The 17,004-nt window shown below is 45.9% G+C and overlaps 1 protein-coding gene across 1 annotated transcript in view; it reads right to left on the bottom strand.

Moving 5' to 3' along the window:
* The window catches only part of stk16 (serine/threonine kinase 16), a 28,572-nt gene extending 13,164 nt beyond the window's left edge, over positions 1–15,408 (bottom strand). Inside the window, exons 1-3 of the mRNA XM_048534278.2 lie at positions 15,297–15,408; positions 8,592–8,702; positions 3,642–3,861 (exon numbers count right to left, since the gene is read on the bottom strand). Coding sequence (XP_048390235.1) covers positions 3,642–3,861; positions 8,592–8,677 — 306 coding nt within the window. The 5' untranslated portion in view covers positions 8,678–8,702; positions 15,297–15,408. The remainder of the gene's footprint in view (positions 1–3,641; positions 3,862–8,591; positions 8,703–15,296) is intronic.
* Between the last annotated feature and the right edge of the window lie 1,596 nt (positions 15,409–17,004).

Here is a 17,004-nt window from a genome sequence, read left to right as displayed (position 1 = left end):
ATAGCGCATTCACACTGCACCATTAACAGATGCCATTATTCAGATCAGAAGTTAAACCAAGATTCTGTCCGGCCTCTGAAGGGCACACAGAAGATCCCATGTTACCATTCAGAAGAGCTGGGAGCTAGCTAATATTTTGTCTCCCAATCAACATCACAAAAGGAGGGATGTTGCATTGCCCTTTGTTAGATCTTGCTCAATTCCCAAAACAATTACACTTCCCAAATGCTAAATTGGTAATAAGCACTTTGGGATGTTGGATGCAGTTACGTAGAACATTTCATGACAAGTTATTTCTTTAGCCAAAAGGAGCCACGTTTCAGGCGAGATGTTAAACCGCTGCCATCCGCCTATCAGTTCTGAGGAAGGGTCACTGGGCCCATAACATTAACTGTCCTTTCTCTCCATAGATGCTGTCAGATGTGCTGAGTTTTTCCAGCAATTTGTGTCTTTGGGCCTGCCTGCCTATTCAGACAGTTGTAGAAGATCCAGTGACATTACCTAAACCAGAGCAGGATGCTCTCCCCAGGAATCTTATAAACGCTAACTAATCAGATGCTCATTAGTTTCATTTGCTGCTTCTGGAATCTGTGTGTGCAGCTGACTGCTCTGTGTATATATCAAAGGTAAATCATTGTGTGTAAATCATTGTGGGATGAACTGCAGACAAATTAGGCAACGTATGAAATCAAATATTACACAGAATTTACAACTTAAAAGGAGACAAAGCAGCACGTGCCGCTTATGCTTATGTCCACACTCAAAATTCTGTTGTCTTTCATTCCAATTGTCAGTGTTGCACCATACCTTACCATTCCTTTCTATCTCACATAGTAGTTTCCTTCATTATCATGCTAAGATCCAAAGTTACTTCCTACCTTCATTTACACTGAGAAATACCTAACCTTCTGATCAAGTTTTCAATCAATCATCTCCTTACCTGCCTGTTCTCACTTTATGCTACAGTGTGTTGAATTTTACTTTGTTATGAAACTCGCCTTCCCAATGCAGTGCCATTAAAGGTGACTGCTGGGTACTATTTGCATACACACAGAGTTGCCACTAAGCTCTGCATTTGATCAGAACGCAGACACCAACAGGGTCAGATCGGTAATTCAGAAAGGGATCATATGCTGAACCTTTTCAGATATTTCATAAAATTAGCAAATTACTCACTGAGGGGCTCGCATTTACATTGAAAATGAGTCAATTCAAGTTGTATAATTCCTTGCCACCCTCCTCTGTTTCCCAATTCTGGTAATTGAGCCCCTGGCCAGCAGATACATTCTAATACACTAATTCTGCACACCCATGTGGGGTTCTCCATCTAATGATGGCATCAGCGTTGACCACTAATGGTTTGGAACATATTTATTATGTTAAAGGGCCACCTAAATTCAATATTTTATTGGTTCGAAATCAGAGCTTTCTGCTCCTGAAGGGTTTATTTTTTAATAATTTATTAATTGTAAGTCTTATTTTTCCTTGCTTTGTGAATTTTGACAGCACTTTATTGCAACATTGCTTGCAGTACTGTAGCAGGTGGCAATATGCAAGGATAACTGCACAGCACCACCAAGTGTTAGAAGCCAGTCACTTCAAAATTGATCGGATGGGAATATTCAGAAAGAAACAGGAAATCTGAAACACAACTAAAATAATCTCCCCTTCCCCCACTGCATCCCTAAACCAGCCCAGTTCATCCCCTCCCCCCACTGCACCACACAACCAGCCCAGCTCTTCCCCCCCACCCACTGCATCCCAAAACCAGTCCAACCTGTCTCTGCCTCCCTAACCGGTTCTTCCTCTCACCCACCCCTTCCTCCCACCCCAAGCCGCACCCCCAGCTACCTACTAACCTCATCCCACCTCCTTGACCTGTCCGTCTTCCCCGGACTGACCTATCCCCTCCCTACCTCCCCACCTACACCCTCTCCACCTATCTTCTTTACTCTCCATCTTCGGTCCGCCTCCCCCTCTCTCCCTATTTATTCCAGTTCCCTCCCCCCATCCCCCTCTCTGATGAAGGGTCTAGGCCCGAAACGTCAGCTTTTGTGCTCCTGAGATGCTGCTTGGCCTGCTGTGTTCATCCAGCCTCACATTTTATTATCTTGGAATCTCCAGCATCTGCAGTTCCCATTATCTCTAAAATAAAAGTCTGCCTACTTCTCAGGAAGAGATGCTGTTGATACCCACCTGAGGTGTTAATGTGCCTTTTCTCAGTTTCTGACTGAAGTGCTGCATAATTGCATTGCTGAGTTTCAGTTCACTATCGTGGGCAGCAGGTGAACATGCCTTCTAAACCCCACAGGAAGTCCTCGAAAATCAAATAGAGTTGAGCGAAAATTTCAACAATGATGACCCCAGACATGTTTCCTCACGTAACGACCCCTTCATATTCAAAATGGGCCGAATAACTGCAGAATTGGAGGCCTCGTTTAAGAGCGAAAAATATAATGGAAGGCTCGATTGGAGGACTCTGAGTGCGCAGAAATAAAATCAAAAGGAAGTTGGATAGGCACATGAAGAAAATTAAATGTTCAGGACATCAAGGACTGAGAGGGGGAGTAGAACTGACTGAGTTACTCCTAATGAGCCAATATGGAACTGATTGGCTGAATCGACCCCTTGTGACCCTTAAGTATTTATGAAGTGGAGTCACTAGAAGCAACACGCCACCTACCTTCACACAAAACTGACCAATGCTCAGAACCTTCATTGTGTTTTGAGGCCTGGAATGAATTCATCCAAACGTGGCAATTTATCTACAGTCAAACATTTTCAATCTCACAATGCGTGTTCAATCCAATATTTCAGAACTCATCTCCTTAACTATACAATTATATCATGAATCTTTACAAAACATAAGAAAAGACAGCAGAATTAGGCCATTCAGCCCATCATGTCTGCACCACCATTCAATCATGGCTGACATGTCTCCCAATCCCATTCTCCTGACTTCTTCCTGAAACCCTTATCTCTGGGATTTCCTCAATTTTAACTTTCCAATCCTCTGCTTGCTTTCCTAATTTAAAAAAAATTGCCTCTGCCCTACCTATATTCCTTCAGGACCTCCTGCTACATTAACCTCTAAGCATCTGGTATTAAATTTAATTTTATGCATTATCCTATTAAGTATGTTCTTGGACACCCAGCAAGTATACTGGAGGTGGAGGGTGGGTGTCTATGTATGAAAGTCCCCTTTCCCTTTGTGGAACATATTTCTTCTGAACTCTCTCTAGCTCCATCCCATCACCTTCAAGAACACTTCCACTCTACTTATGCACAATCACATCTCGGTTTAGTCAAATTGGCCTTCATCATCTCGACCTTCCAAATTTACAACTTCCACTCTATTGATTTTTTTAAAAATTGGATTATGTAACATGTAAATGGATTATGATCAAAACTACTACAATGTGCTACGACTGATACCTCTCTCATGTTCATTTCTTGAAATATCAGAAATTGCAGCGGGATCTTGATCAGCTGGGGAAGTGGGCCAATAAATGGCAAATGGAGTTTAATCTGGGCAAGTGTGAGGTGTTGCATTTTGGCAAGTCGAAACAAGGTAGGAGCTTCTCGCAGGGCTATAGAGTTAACTTATATAGATTTCTAAATGGAGAAGTTGCCAGACCCACCTTAATATAAGGTAGCAGAAGCCAGCCCTCACACTTCGGACCTTTATCCATGATGCAGTGAGCTTCTAAATGCAGGATGTTTGGGTGGTTGAACATCCGATGCATTTCCACCTCATTAAGCGCATTTTTGCGATCTTCTTTGTCATGGCAGATGATGCGCTTCAGGGCATAGAACTTGCCATTCTGAACACTCTCCACCAGATCCACATAACTGAATCCCCTAAAATAAAAAGGGAGAATGGTGTGTGAACAGAGAAGGGAGTCACAGTTTACACATAACTCACATTAACAACAACCACACGCGCTGAAGAGCTGTCAGCTGTGCCAAACCCAGAGAGATAACGAAGGAACATTCCAGGATTAGCATACCGCATACAACTTCCATCCTCACGTTCAAATCACCCAAAGGCAACAAAAGCACTTCACAGGAATGTAATCAGATAAAATCTGAAAAAAAGAGTCTTCTACAGAGAAGCAAGACATGTGATGAGAAGCTCTGTAACCAGTTCTAGTCCCACAGCCCTGACATTGCTATACACCTCCAATTCTGACTTTTTATGCATTGGAATGACCAATGGTTCATCAATGGCATGTGAAACTTTAGCAGCCAAATCCCACTATCAACATAATGGGTGTTTCCAAATGCAGTAGCTACAAGATCAGGTCGAAGACTGGGAATCCTGCAAGGAGCAACACCATCTGACTCAAAGCCTGTCTACCATCGACAAGGCAGAACTCAGGAGTACAATGGAATACTCACCACTTGCTTTAATGGGTGCCACTCCAACAACACTCAAGAAGCTTGAAACCAAAGGCAACGCAGCTCACTTGATTGGCACTACATCCGCAAACATCCACTCCTCCCCCGCTGACACTCAGTAGCAGCAATGTGTATCATCTACAAGCTGCACTGCAGAAATTCACTAGGCCTTCTGACACAGCACTCGAAGGACAAGGGTAAAAGACACATGCGAACAACAACTCCTTCAAGTTCCCCACTAAGCCACTCACCATCCTGATTTTTCTTTTGTTCATTCACAGGATGTGGGCATTACTGGCCAGGCCAATACTTATTTCCCATTCCTAAATGCCCAGAAAGCCATTATGAGTCAATCATATTGCTGTCGGTCTGGAGTTACATGTAAGCCAGACCAACAGTTTTCTTCCCTAAAAGGGTATTAGTGAACCCAGATGGATTTTTCTTGGCAATTAGCCTGTATCAATCACTGGACTCAATCTAAGAAATATTTCTCTTTAACTGAATTTAAATTTTACCATCTGTGCTGTAGATCTCTGGCTCTACAATACCCAGGCATGGGCTGATAAAGTGGCAAGTAACATTCACATCACACAAATATCAGATGATAACCATCTTGTAACAAAAACGTATCTAACCTTTGCGTCTTGACTTTCAACGTCGTTACCATCGCTGAATTCAGGGGGATACCATTGTCAAGAAACTCAACTGGGCCAGCTGTATAAACACGTATTAACCAGCTAGAAAGTGATGTCCATTTCAAGCCCACCGACTCCCACAGCTACCTAGAATACACCTCCTCCCACTCACCCTCCTGCAAAAATTCCATCCCCTATTCCCAATTCCTCCGCCTCCGCCGCATCTGCTCCCAGGATGAGGCATTCCACTCCCGCACATCCCAGATGTCCACGTTCTTCAAGGACCGCAACTTTCCCCCTGCAGTGGTTGAGAACGCCCTTGACCGCGTCTCCCGCAACACATCCTTCACACCCCACCCCCGCCACAACCGCCCCCAGAGGATCCCCCTCGTTCTCACATACCACCTCACCAAATTCCAGATACAACGCATCATCCTCCGACACTTCCGCCATCTACAATCCGACCCCACCACCCAAGACATTTTTCTATCCCCACCCCTGTCTGCCTTCCGGAGAGACCACTCTCTCCGTGACTCCCTTGTTCGCTCCACACTGCCCTCCAACCCCACCACACCCGGCACCTTCCCCTGCAACCGCAGGAAGTGCTACACTTGCCCCCACACCGCCTCCCTCACCCTTATCCCAGGCCCCAAGGTGACTTTCCATATCAAGCAGATGTTCACCTGCACATCTGCCAATGTGGTATACTGTATCTACTGTACCCGGTGTGGCTTCCTCTACATTGGGGAAACCAAGTGGAGGCTTGGGCACCGCTTTGCAGAACACCTCCGCTCGGTTCGCAATAAACAACTGCACCTCCCAGTCACGAACCATTTTAACTCCCCCTCCCATTCCTCAGACGACATGTCCATCATGGGCCTCCTGCAGTGCCACAATGATGCCACCCGAATGTTGCAGGAACAGCAACTCATATTCCGCTTGGGAACCCTGCAGCCCAATGGTATCAATGTGGACTTCACAAGCTTCAAAATCTCCCCTTCCCCCACTGCATTCCAAAACCAGCCCAGCCTGTCTCCGCTTCCCTAACCTGTTCTTCCTCTCACCCATCCCTTCCTCCCACCTCAAGCCGCACCTCCATTTCCTACCTACCACCTCATCCCGCCTCCTTGACCTGTCTGTCTTCCCTGGACTGATCTATCCCCTCCCTACCTCCTCACCTATTCTCTCCTCTCTACCTATCTTCTTTTCTCTCCATCTTTGGTCCGCCTCCCCCTCTCTCCCTATTTATTCCGGTTCCCTCTCCCCATCCCCCTCCCTGACGAAGGGTCTCGGCCCGAAACGTCAGCTTTTCTGCTCCTGAGGTGCTGCTTGGCCTGCTGTGTTTATCCAGCTCCACACTTTGTTAACTCTATAAACACAGTGGCTACAAGAGCAGGTCAGAGACTGGGGATGCTGCAGGAAGTAACACACCTCCGGACTCCCCAAAACCTGTCTATCATTTAGAAAACTCAAGTCAGGAGTGTGATGGAGTACTCCCCATTTACTGAATGAGTGCAGCACCAACAACAGGCAAGAAGCTTGACATTGTCCAGGACAAAAACAGCCGCTTGATTGGCACCACATCCACAAGCATCCACTCCCTCTGTCACTAATGCTCAGTTGCAGCAGTGTGTACTATCTAACAAGATGCACTGCAGCAAATCATAAAAGATCCTTAGACAGCACCTTCCAATCCATGATCACTTCCATCTTGAAGGATAAGGGCAGCAGAGATATGTAAACACCAATTCTGGCAAACTCCCCTCCAAGCCACCTACCACCTTTGACTTGGAAACATCACTGTTCCTTCACTATCATTGGGTCAAAATCCTGGAAATTCCCTCACCCCATCTAACCAAGGGCATCTGGGGGTCTACCTACAGTTAGATGGACTGCAGTGGGTCATGAAGGTGGTACCTTTACAAAAGCTACTAGGATGGGCAATAAATGTCACGCAGTCAGCTACATCCATGGCCATGAGTAAATAAAAACAATACTCGCTGTGCCCCAAGGTTTCCCTCTTTGACTCAGCCTTTGCTCACCTGATACGCTAAACCTCTACGCCACATTTTGTTTTTATAACCATTTCTGCTTATGGATGTTATGCCTCATTAAGAAGTATTATTTAAATGCAAATTGCTTTCACCAAGAACTAGGAAGGTGTCGCCCTTCATCACCAGCAGCAGAGCACATCGAAAGTCAGCAATAATAGGAGCTGCAAATGCTGGACAATCCGAGATAACAAAGTGTAGAGCTGGATGAACACAGCAGGCCAAGCAGCATCTTAGGAGCAGAAAAGCTGACATTTCAGGCCTAGACCCTTCATCATTTCTGATGAAGGGTCTAGGCCCGAAATGTCAGCTTTTCTGCTCCTAAGATGCTGCTTGGCCTGCTGTGTTCATCCAGCTCAACACTTTGTTATCTCTTTACATCGAGAGTCTAACTCATTTGTGCAATTACACTACATTACGTATTTCATGCAAAGAGTTCTACAAGTCTTGAAAATTCTTTAAATGTTTGTGCTGAAGATCTGAAGCTGGGGTATACTGTAGCTGAAGCTGATCCTGATCAAATACTGTCCAGCAGGCATCACAGGATATATGAGCAGGAGCTGAAACCATGTCATATGGAACATCGTGAATGCTTGTCTGGGTGATTCATTGCTGAGCTAAGATTCAGCCTTTAGACTAACTGGTCTGCATGGCTGAAATATTGTTACGCTTCCAATAACATTGGAGATGCAGAGGAGAGGCACAATTTGAAAACCCCTTTACAAGGATATACACAGGAACTAACAGCAGGCGTAGTTGACATCAGCTCCATTTTCCCACACACTCTCCACAGTCTTTATCCCATTACTAATTAAAAGATCTGTCAATGTCCTTAAATATATTAAGTGTTCTGACAAGCACTGCTCTTTGGAGTAGTGAATTCCATAGATGCACAACTCTGATAGAAGCAATTCCTCCTCATTACTGTTTAAATCGGACACCCTTTAAGATAATTTTGATTTATATTTAACAGATCATGCTAAATTTTCACTAAGCACTCATGAGCCCTCAACTTGAGTGCTGTGTACAGTTCTGAGAACCTTACTATAGGGTGAGTGCCAAGGCCTTGGAGGGGTCTCATCAGGATATAGAGATAGATTTAATCAATCAGTGTGTTGAAAACTGTGAGGGGATTTCATATAGCAAGTAGAAACAAAATGTTTATTCTCATCATCGCGAGAAAATAAATAACAGGCGCAAGAGTTAGAAGAGAATGGGGGAGAAATCTCTTCATGTAGGAGGTTGTTAAGATCTGGGTCACCACCTGGAAAGGTGATTGATTTAGGCCTCACTAGAACTTCGAGAAGCCAAATTAGACATGTAATTAACAGGGCCTCATCTGTGTGCTTACGGGCAAGAAAACTGCCAGTGTACCTAAACTAAAGGCTGCATGGTCTTTACAAACTCCTCCAGTGGTGAAAGAGGCAATTCACCGATTATAGCTATTTACCAAGAATAAGCCATAATCCACACAAAAAGCATAAAAGTGGTTTTAGATACATACCCTTCGTCCAGCTTCTGGATAAAGAAGTAGCGCTTATTATCAATGGTGATTGTCCCGCGAGAGCAGATACAAATGGTTTGGCCCATGATCTAAGGGACATCGTTTAGCTTGCTACAAAAAAAGTAAGAAGAATTGTAGTGAAATCCAAAAATTACAGGTTACATTTCCAACTGAATAATCTTAAAGTAATCCATTGTAGCCAGGGATTCTGAATCATCTCAGTGTGCTGAGTGTGTTGCAGACAAACTCCTGACTGGGAATTAGATTAAGGAGTTTGCATAGGGGGTAATCTTCCTGGATAGGTCAAGTAAAAGTGTAACACAAGAAAACAAGGAGGGTGCCTCACCTGTCAAGCTTGTTACATTGTTCAACTTGACCAGGCACATCAATCAATTTTCTGGTCAATGTTGCACATCTCTCGATACCCTTCTCCAACACAAATCTATCCCCAAATAAAAGCAAAGTACTGCAGCTGCTGGAGATATGAAATATAAACAAAGTGCTGGAGAAATTCAGCTGGTCTTCCATATCTGGTGGGGGGGCAGGAAAGAGAGAGAGAGGGGGCGAGAGAGAGAGGGAGAGGGCGAGAGAGAACACAATATGGCCTTCTCCGAACACAGATAATTAAATTGGACTCACAACATTACCTGTTTTTCTCTCTCTTTCTCCCCACAGATGCTTCCAGACCTACTGAGGTTTTCCAGCACTTTGTTTGCATATTGAAATTGCATGCTTTTCTGTTTTAAAAATTTCAATTGGTCAGAGCTGTTTTTGTGCTGAAAGTGCAGATCCCTTCAAACCTCTTTACTTTTTCCATGACCTTCTAAATACAAGGAAATTTGAATTAAAATTATCGAACCATCCTCTGAACTCAGCCCCGACTTCAGTACAATTAGTCAGTGCTTTCAAGATCCTTGTTTTCACTGACTGTAGCAGGGCTGAAATTAAGCTGCTATAGATTTACAAACACCTCAAGTTGCTGATAAGAAAAGGTGTTGGTGCTTTATTTTAGGACTTATCCACCAGACACTAAAAACACCCTTTTGAAAAGCCTCAGGCTCGCATAAAAGAACACTCAAGTAACAAATCAGACGAAATTACCCAAGACCATCATTTTAACATCTATTTTAAAAGAGGATTTCGGGTTCCAGATGGTAACCTTAAACTGAAGCTTTGAAACATTCTGGCATGAAATTAAACACGAGCATAAACAATATCTTATCCAGTGGCATGTTTATGACATCAACTGTACCAGTTGTGGTGTAGCAGACAATTCCCCAGAATGGTTCCTTTGTGGCAAGAACTTCCAGAGGATGTAGGTAGAGTTACAGCATTTAAGACATTTATATAAGTAGATGAATAAGAAATATTTGGAAGGATATGGGCCAAGCGCAAGCAGGTGGGACTAGCTTAGTTTGGGATTATGGTCAGCATGGACTGGTTAGAACAAAGGGTCTGTTTCCACGCTGTATGACTATGGCTATAGAGTATGACTATGACTGAAGGCCCTCGAACCTTGCAGTGGACAAATCAGTTTTACAACTGCTTTGGAAGACACACAAGGGATGCATCTTATCTGCTCTGCAGAAAGCTATGCAGGTCTCCAAAAAGGGGTCCCAGCCACATCTGAAACAGTCACTTACCATAATGAAGGGAAGCCAACAACACTATTTTTCAAATACTGGAGATTTTAGTGGTTACTTTTAAAGTGGACAGAAAGACAGAAAACACTGGAGAAACTAAGCAGGGCTGGCATTTCTGCAGAAAGAGCAAAGTTTTGATTGCAATATAGAACTTTCAGAACTTCAGAGGAGTCTACCGGACTTGAAATGTAAACAGAGTCCTCTTTCCATAGAGATAATGGGAACTGCAGATGCTGGAGAATTCCAAGATAATAAAATGTGAGGCTGGATGAACACAGCAGGCCAAGCAGCACCTCAGGAGCACAAAAGCTGACGTTTCGGGCCTAGACCCTTCATCAGAGAGGGGGATGGGGAGAGGGAACTGGAATTGATTTGTCCACTGCAAGGTTCGAGGGCCTTCAGTCATAGTCATACTCTATAGCCATAGTCATACAGCGTGGAAACAGACCCTTTGTTCTAACCAGTCCATGCTGACCATAATCCCAAACTAAGCTAGTCCCACCTGCTTGCACTTGGCCCATATCCTTCCAAATATTTCTTATTCATCTACTTATATAAATGTCTTAAATGCTGTAACTAATTCCTCCGCCTCCGCCGCATCTGCTCCCACGATAAGACATTCCACTCCCGCACATCCCAGATGTCCAAGTTCTTCAAGGACCGCAACTTTCCCCCCACAGTGATCGAGAACGCCCTTGACCGTGTCTCCCGTATTTCCCGCAACACATCCCTCACACCCCGCCCCCGCCACAACCGCCCCAAGAGGATCCCCCTCGTTCTCATACACCACCCTACCAACCTCCGGATACAACGCATTATCCTCCGACACTTCCGCCATTTACAATCCGACCCCACCACCCAAGACATTTTTCCATCCCCTCCCCTGTCAGCTTTCCGGAGAGACCACTCTCTCCGTGACTCCTTTGTTCGCTCCACACTGCCCTCCAACCCCACCATACCCGGCACCTTCCCCTGCAACCGCAGGAAATGCTACACTTGTCCCCACACCTCCTCCCTCACCCCCATCCCAGGCCCCAAGATGACATTCTACATTAAGCAGAGGTTCACCTGCACATCTGCCAATGTGGTATACTGCATCCACTGTACCCGGTGCGGCTTCCTCTACATTGGGGAAACCAAGCGGAGGCTTGGGGACCGCTTTGCAGAACACCTCCGCTCAGTCCGCAACAAACAACTGCACCTCCCAGTCGCAAACCATTTCCACTCCCCCTCCCATTCTGACATGTCCATCATGGGCCTCCTGCAGTGCCACAATGATGCCACCCGAAGGTTGCAGGAACAGCAACTCATATTCCGCCTGGGAACCCTGCAGCCATATGGTATCAATGTGGATTTCACCAGTTTCAAAATCTCCCCTTCCCCTACTGCATCCCTAAACCAGCCCAGTTCGTCCCCTCCCCCACTGCACCACACAACCAGCCCAGCTCTTCCCCCCCACCCAATGCATCCCAAAACCAGTCCAACCTGTCTCTGCCTCCCTAACCGGTTCTTCCTCTCACCCATCCCTTCCTCCCACCCCAAGCCGCACCCCCAGCTACCTACTAACCTCATCCCACCTCCTTGACCTGTCCGTCTTCCCTGGACTGACCTATCCCCTCCCTACCTCCCCACCTACACCCTCTCCACCTATCTTCTTTACTCTCCATCTTCGGTCCGCCTCCCCCTCTCTCCCTATTTATTCCAGTTCCCTCCCCCCATCCCCCTCTCTGATGAAGGGTCTAGGCCCGAAATGTCAGCTTTTGTGCTCCTGAGATGCTGCTGGGCCTGCTGTGTTCATCCAGCCTCACATTTTATTATCCTCTTTCCATAGATGCTGCCTGTCCTAGATTCTCCAGCATTTTGTTTTAAATACATTCCTGTGTTTTGCTTCTATTTAAAAAAAAACAAAAATTGACTTGTTGTAATTGACTTGTTTAGGCCTCACTGGAACTTCAGAATAATGAAATTGCCTTCCAGACAGCATTGTTGGTGATGCTACAACACATGAACTGTGGCAGTTCAAGGCAGCAGCTCAACACCCACCTCAAGGGCAATTAGACATGGAAGATGAACACTGGCCTACCTACCAACACCCATGTTCTGGCAAAGAATTCTAAAACTAAAAACAAAATGAACCGTTTTATCATTTGGTGCCTTTGTAGCTGAGTTGACTAGACATTCTCCCTATTTATTCCAGTTCCCTCACCCCATCCCCCTCTCTGATGAAGGGTCTAGGCCCGAAACGTCAGCTTTTGTGCTCCTGAGATGCTGCTTGGCCTGCTGTGTTCATCCAGCCTCACATTTTATTATGTTGGTTTGTGATATGTTGTGATGCCAACAACCTGGGTTCAATTCGTACAACAGCCAAGGTTACTATAAATAAACTGTCCCTCTCAACCTCTCCCATCACCTAAGGGGTAGTGACCTTCTGGTTAAACCACCACTCATCTCTCTCTCTCTCATGGGCGAGCAGCTCCACAGCCTGGTTAAAACTATGGTGACTTTAAGTTTTGAAAACAGACACCAACAAGTGACCCTTAAAATGAACTTAAATGCCACTGACAGCAGTTGAAACAATTAATCTGATAGGAAACAATACAATCAGCGTAACTAGTAGTCCCAAAAGACACTGATGCATCACAAAGATTAGCAAAACTCTGTTAATAGTTACACAATAACCAGGATCAGGGTCAGCTAGAAGTGGAAATTAACTTCCAACTGTTTCACTTAATTCCAACTTGAAAGCAGAGACTGCCTGTTCCTTCTTGCAACAGCATTTCCATTCATGTAACTAGAGTGGGATATGATTAAAGTTTAATTTGTGTCCTAGTTTTACACAGTGTCCTGAACGACAAACAGTTCGGTGACGTGTACTACATAACACAGGGTGTTTGTTACTATACAGTTTTGTAAACTTGCTTCCGAGGAAATATCTTTTCAGACCTTCCTGTGGTGAGACTGTTGAATAATTTAAAACCCTCTTATCTGAATAGAAACCATAAGATCTGCAGATGCCGTAAATCAGAAACAACAATAGAGATTGCTGGAAAAGCTCAGCAAGTCTGGCAGCATCTCTGTAGAGAAATCACAGTTAATGTTTTGGGTCTGGCGACCTTCCTCAGAACTGAAGGTAGCTAGGAAAGCGAAGAAGTGTCTAGGCCAGAAACATCAGCTTTCCTGCTCCTCTGATGCTGCCTGGCCTGCTGTGTTCATCCAGCTCTACACCTTGTTATCTTGTAGCTAGGAAAATGTTGGTTTACATGTAGAAGGTAGGGTGGGGTGATGGAGTTGTAAACGATAGGTTGGGATACAGCCTAAAGAGAAAGAAGAACATTTGGACAAAGGAGTGGATAACCATCTGGCTGGGAGGGTGAATAGCTGTTAATGGGGGCTGTTATTGGTTAACAATGGGTAGCGTATAAAGACAGGCTATGTGATAACAAGGCCTCACACATGAGATTAGGGGCTAGGACATGGGAGAGAGCAGGCTGATATTGAGTCCAGAGGGCTGCAAGGTCCCCAAGCAGAAAACCAGGTGTTATTCCTCCAGCTTGCACTGAATTTCACTGGTAATGCTACAGCAAGCCTGAGACAGAGATGTTGGCCAGGGGACAGGGGGTGTGTTAAAGTGGTAAGAAATTGGAAGAGTGTTTTTTTTTGTGGGCAGAAGGTAGACGTTCTGTGATGCGGTCACCCAGCTTACACTTGGTTTCCCAAACGTAGGGGAAAGCACATCGTGAGCAGTGAATGCAGTGGCTCGACTGTGGGATGTGCAGGTAAAGTGCTGCTTCACCTGGAACGTATGTTTGTGCCCTTGAATACTGAGGAAGGAGGTGGTAACTGGGCAGGTGTTACATCTTCGATGGTTGCAGGGGAAGGCACTGTAGGGCTGGCGGTGGGGGGGGGGGGGGGGGGCGAGGAGGAGGAAAGAGAGGGGGGTGTGCTGTTGTGAGTTAATGAAGAGTGTCCTAGGGTATCCCAGAGGGAAATGTCCCTGCAGTCCCATGGCAATTGGGTCATTGTATCAACTACAGTCACAAACCTTATTTCATCTGATGATCTTCCTCACCCCACTGTCTCCACCATTAGACACTGTGCCTTGATTATACAAACATTTTCATGATCAACTAATTTAAGATTATCTAGTTGGGCTCACTTGTGTTTCCTACAAAGTACATATACACATATGCAGGGGATCCTGTCCTCTGCAGAAAGGGTGCACATGTACAGACTCTGCACCTGTTACAATGAAAGAAAGGCAAGGGGAGTATATATTGTGCTCCCGAGATGCTGCTGGGCCTGCTGTGTTCATCCAGCCTCACATTTTATTATCTTGGATTCTCCAGCATCTGCAGTTCCCATTATCACTGGGAGTATACACTGCCTGGTTTATTTCTCCATAGCAACACTTTGATCAGTCAGTCAACATCCCAACTAGTCAATATCACTTACTGTTGCGGTATAAATTGCTATTCTCTGGGCAGTTTGACGTTCTTGTGATTCTGCCCTGAGGAGTGCAAGATAATTTTTTTAAAAAAGGAACTTCATCAGCTTGTCACTCTATACCAGGGGGGGTCAAATAAAGCACACTGCACCACAAGTAGGAACAGGAGCAGGTTAATCAGCCTTCCAAAGGACGTGCCCTAACTGCAGGGAAGACTGAGAGAGAGAAAAACAGGAGAATGCTATCCGGCACCCCCATATCTGCTTCACTATTCGACAGGGTCATGGCAGATCCTATTATTTACTTTTGTTATCCTAAGGGTTTAATGCAATTAAAAAAGCAACTTTTGGTGGGGGGGGGTGGAAGGGTGATTGAGGAAGCTCACAACAAATAACTGAGCATGCGCATAACGATTCTCTTGAAATCATGCACCTGGATCCGATGGTGCCCATGCGCCACCCCAAAGCCTCATGGGTATTGTAGTTCCCTCCCCCGGCCGACCTATTTCTCAACCTGACGACGCGTCCCCAACCCCTCGTTTGGAAAGTCGCGGTTCGCTTTCCCTTTTTAAAAAATATATATATTAAACACACACAAAGCAATTACAGTCTCCCCTACCGCCGTTAACCGATGATTTTCTTCACCGTCAATCACTTCACGAAGGAGACCGCGCCACAAAGACTCCCGGCTGCTGCCACTGGCGGCTCACAGGGGCGCCGCCGCTGCTCGCGGCCGTCAGGTCTCGCGAGAAGAGCCGCCAGTCCTCCCGGACACCACCCTGGCATCTCGCGAGAATTGGAGCCCCGGGAAATTTCCCCCACCACGTGCTGGTTGCAGGGCCAGGACCAAGCCTCGAAGTGTGCCCCCGAGAGATGGCGGTGCCAGTTTATTCTTGCTTTTAAAGTTACTCCTCCAACAGATAAAATTGCATGCAATTTACAGAATTCCCTACAGCATGAAAGGAGTTCATTCCGTCCACACCAACCCACCAAAGGGAATTCCACCCAGACCCTGTACCTCCCAAGGCTAACCCACCTAACATGAACATCTTTGTACCATGGGGGAGAAAAAACACAGGGAGAACATGCAAACTCCACACGGAGTCATGTGAAGCTGGAATCAAATCCAGCTCCTTTGCTAACCACTGAGCCACCGTCACGCCCCAATTGCCTGTCCCCTCCCTCCCTTTCACAATTGCGAGCAGCAGCAGAGGCAAGACGGACCCGGAAGACTGCAGCTAAGGTAAAGCAGTTTATTTTTAAAATTACTTACCGGTAGCGGGCAGCGGTGTTTTTTTTCCTCTTTCAGAGAAGGAGCGGGAGCATCAGAGGAAGTGACGAGGACCAGAGGGGCAGCCGGGAAGGAAAGCAGTGAGTATAAATACTCACCCTTCGACGCCAACGGCCATTTTGAGTGCGAGCAGCAGCAGAGGCAAGACGGACCCGGAAGACTGCAGCTAAGGTAAAGCAGTTTATTTTTAAAATTACTTACCGGTAGCGGGCAGCGGTGTTTTTTTTTTCCTCTTTCAGAGAAGGAGCGGGAGCATCAGAGGAAGTGACGAGGACCAGAGGAGCAGCCGGGAAGGAAAGCAGTGAGTATAAATACTCACCCTTCGACGCCAACGGCCATTTTGAGTGCGAGCAGCAGCAGAGGCAAGACGGACCCGGAAGACTGCAGCTAAGGTAAAGCAGTTTATTTTTAAAATTACTTACCGGTAGCGGGCAGCGGTGTTTTTTTTCCTCTTTCAGAGAAGGAGCGGGAGCATCAGAGGAAGTGACGAGGACCAGAGGGGCAGCCGGGAAGGAAAGCAGTGAGTATAAATACTCACCCTTCGACGCCAACGGCCATTTTGAGTGCGAGCAGCAGCAGAGGCAAGACGGACCCGGAAGACTGCAGCTAAGGTAAAGCAGTTTATTTTTAAAATTACTTACCGGTAGCGGGCAGCGGTGTTTTTTTTCCTCTTTCAGAGAAGGAGCGGGAGCATCAGAGGAAGTGACGAGGACCAGAGGGGCAGCCGGGAAGGAAAGCAGTGACCATATATATCAGCAAGGCGGCTTAACCCGAGACTCTACAACTGTAGTGTCTCCCACCCGCCGCCCTCCTCTAACCTAGTTAATAAGGTAAGGTTCATTCTAAACTTTCTCTATTGAACATAAGTTTGTTATTAATTTGTTATTATTACTTGAAGTGAGCTTTCTGCTTTAGTATTGAGTGGGTGTTCAGATAAGTGGGGTATGGATGCTAGGGCAGTTGCTTGCTCCTCCTGCAAAATGTGGCAGTTGGGAGATGTGGCACACGTCTCCGCTGGCTACATCTGCGGGAAGTG

Source organism: Stegostoma tigrinum, chromosome 7, assembly GCF_030684315.1.
Source record: "Stegostoma tigrinum isolate sSteTig4 chromosome 7, sSteTig4.hap1, whole genome shotgun sequence".
NCBI lineage: Eukaryota > Metazoa > Chordata > Chondrichthyes > Orectolobiformes > Stegostomatidae > Stegostoma > Stegostoma tigrinum.
The sequence above is the reverse complement of the archived record's forward strand: the minus strand, read 5'-3'. Positions and strand labels throughout refer to the sequence as shown.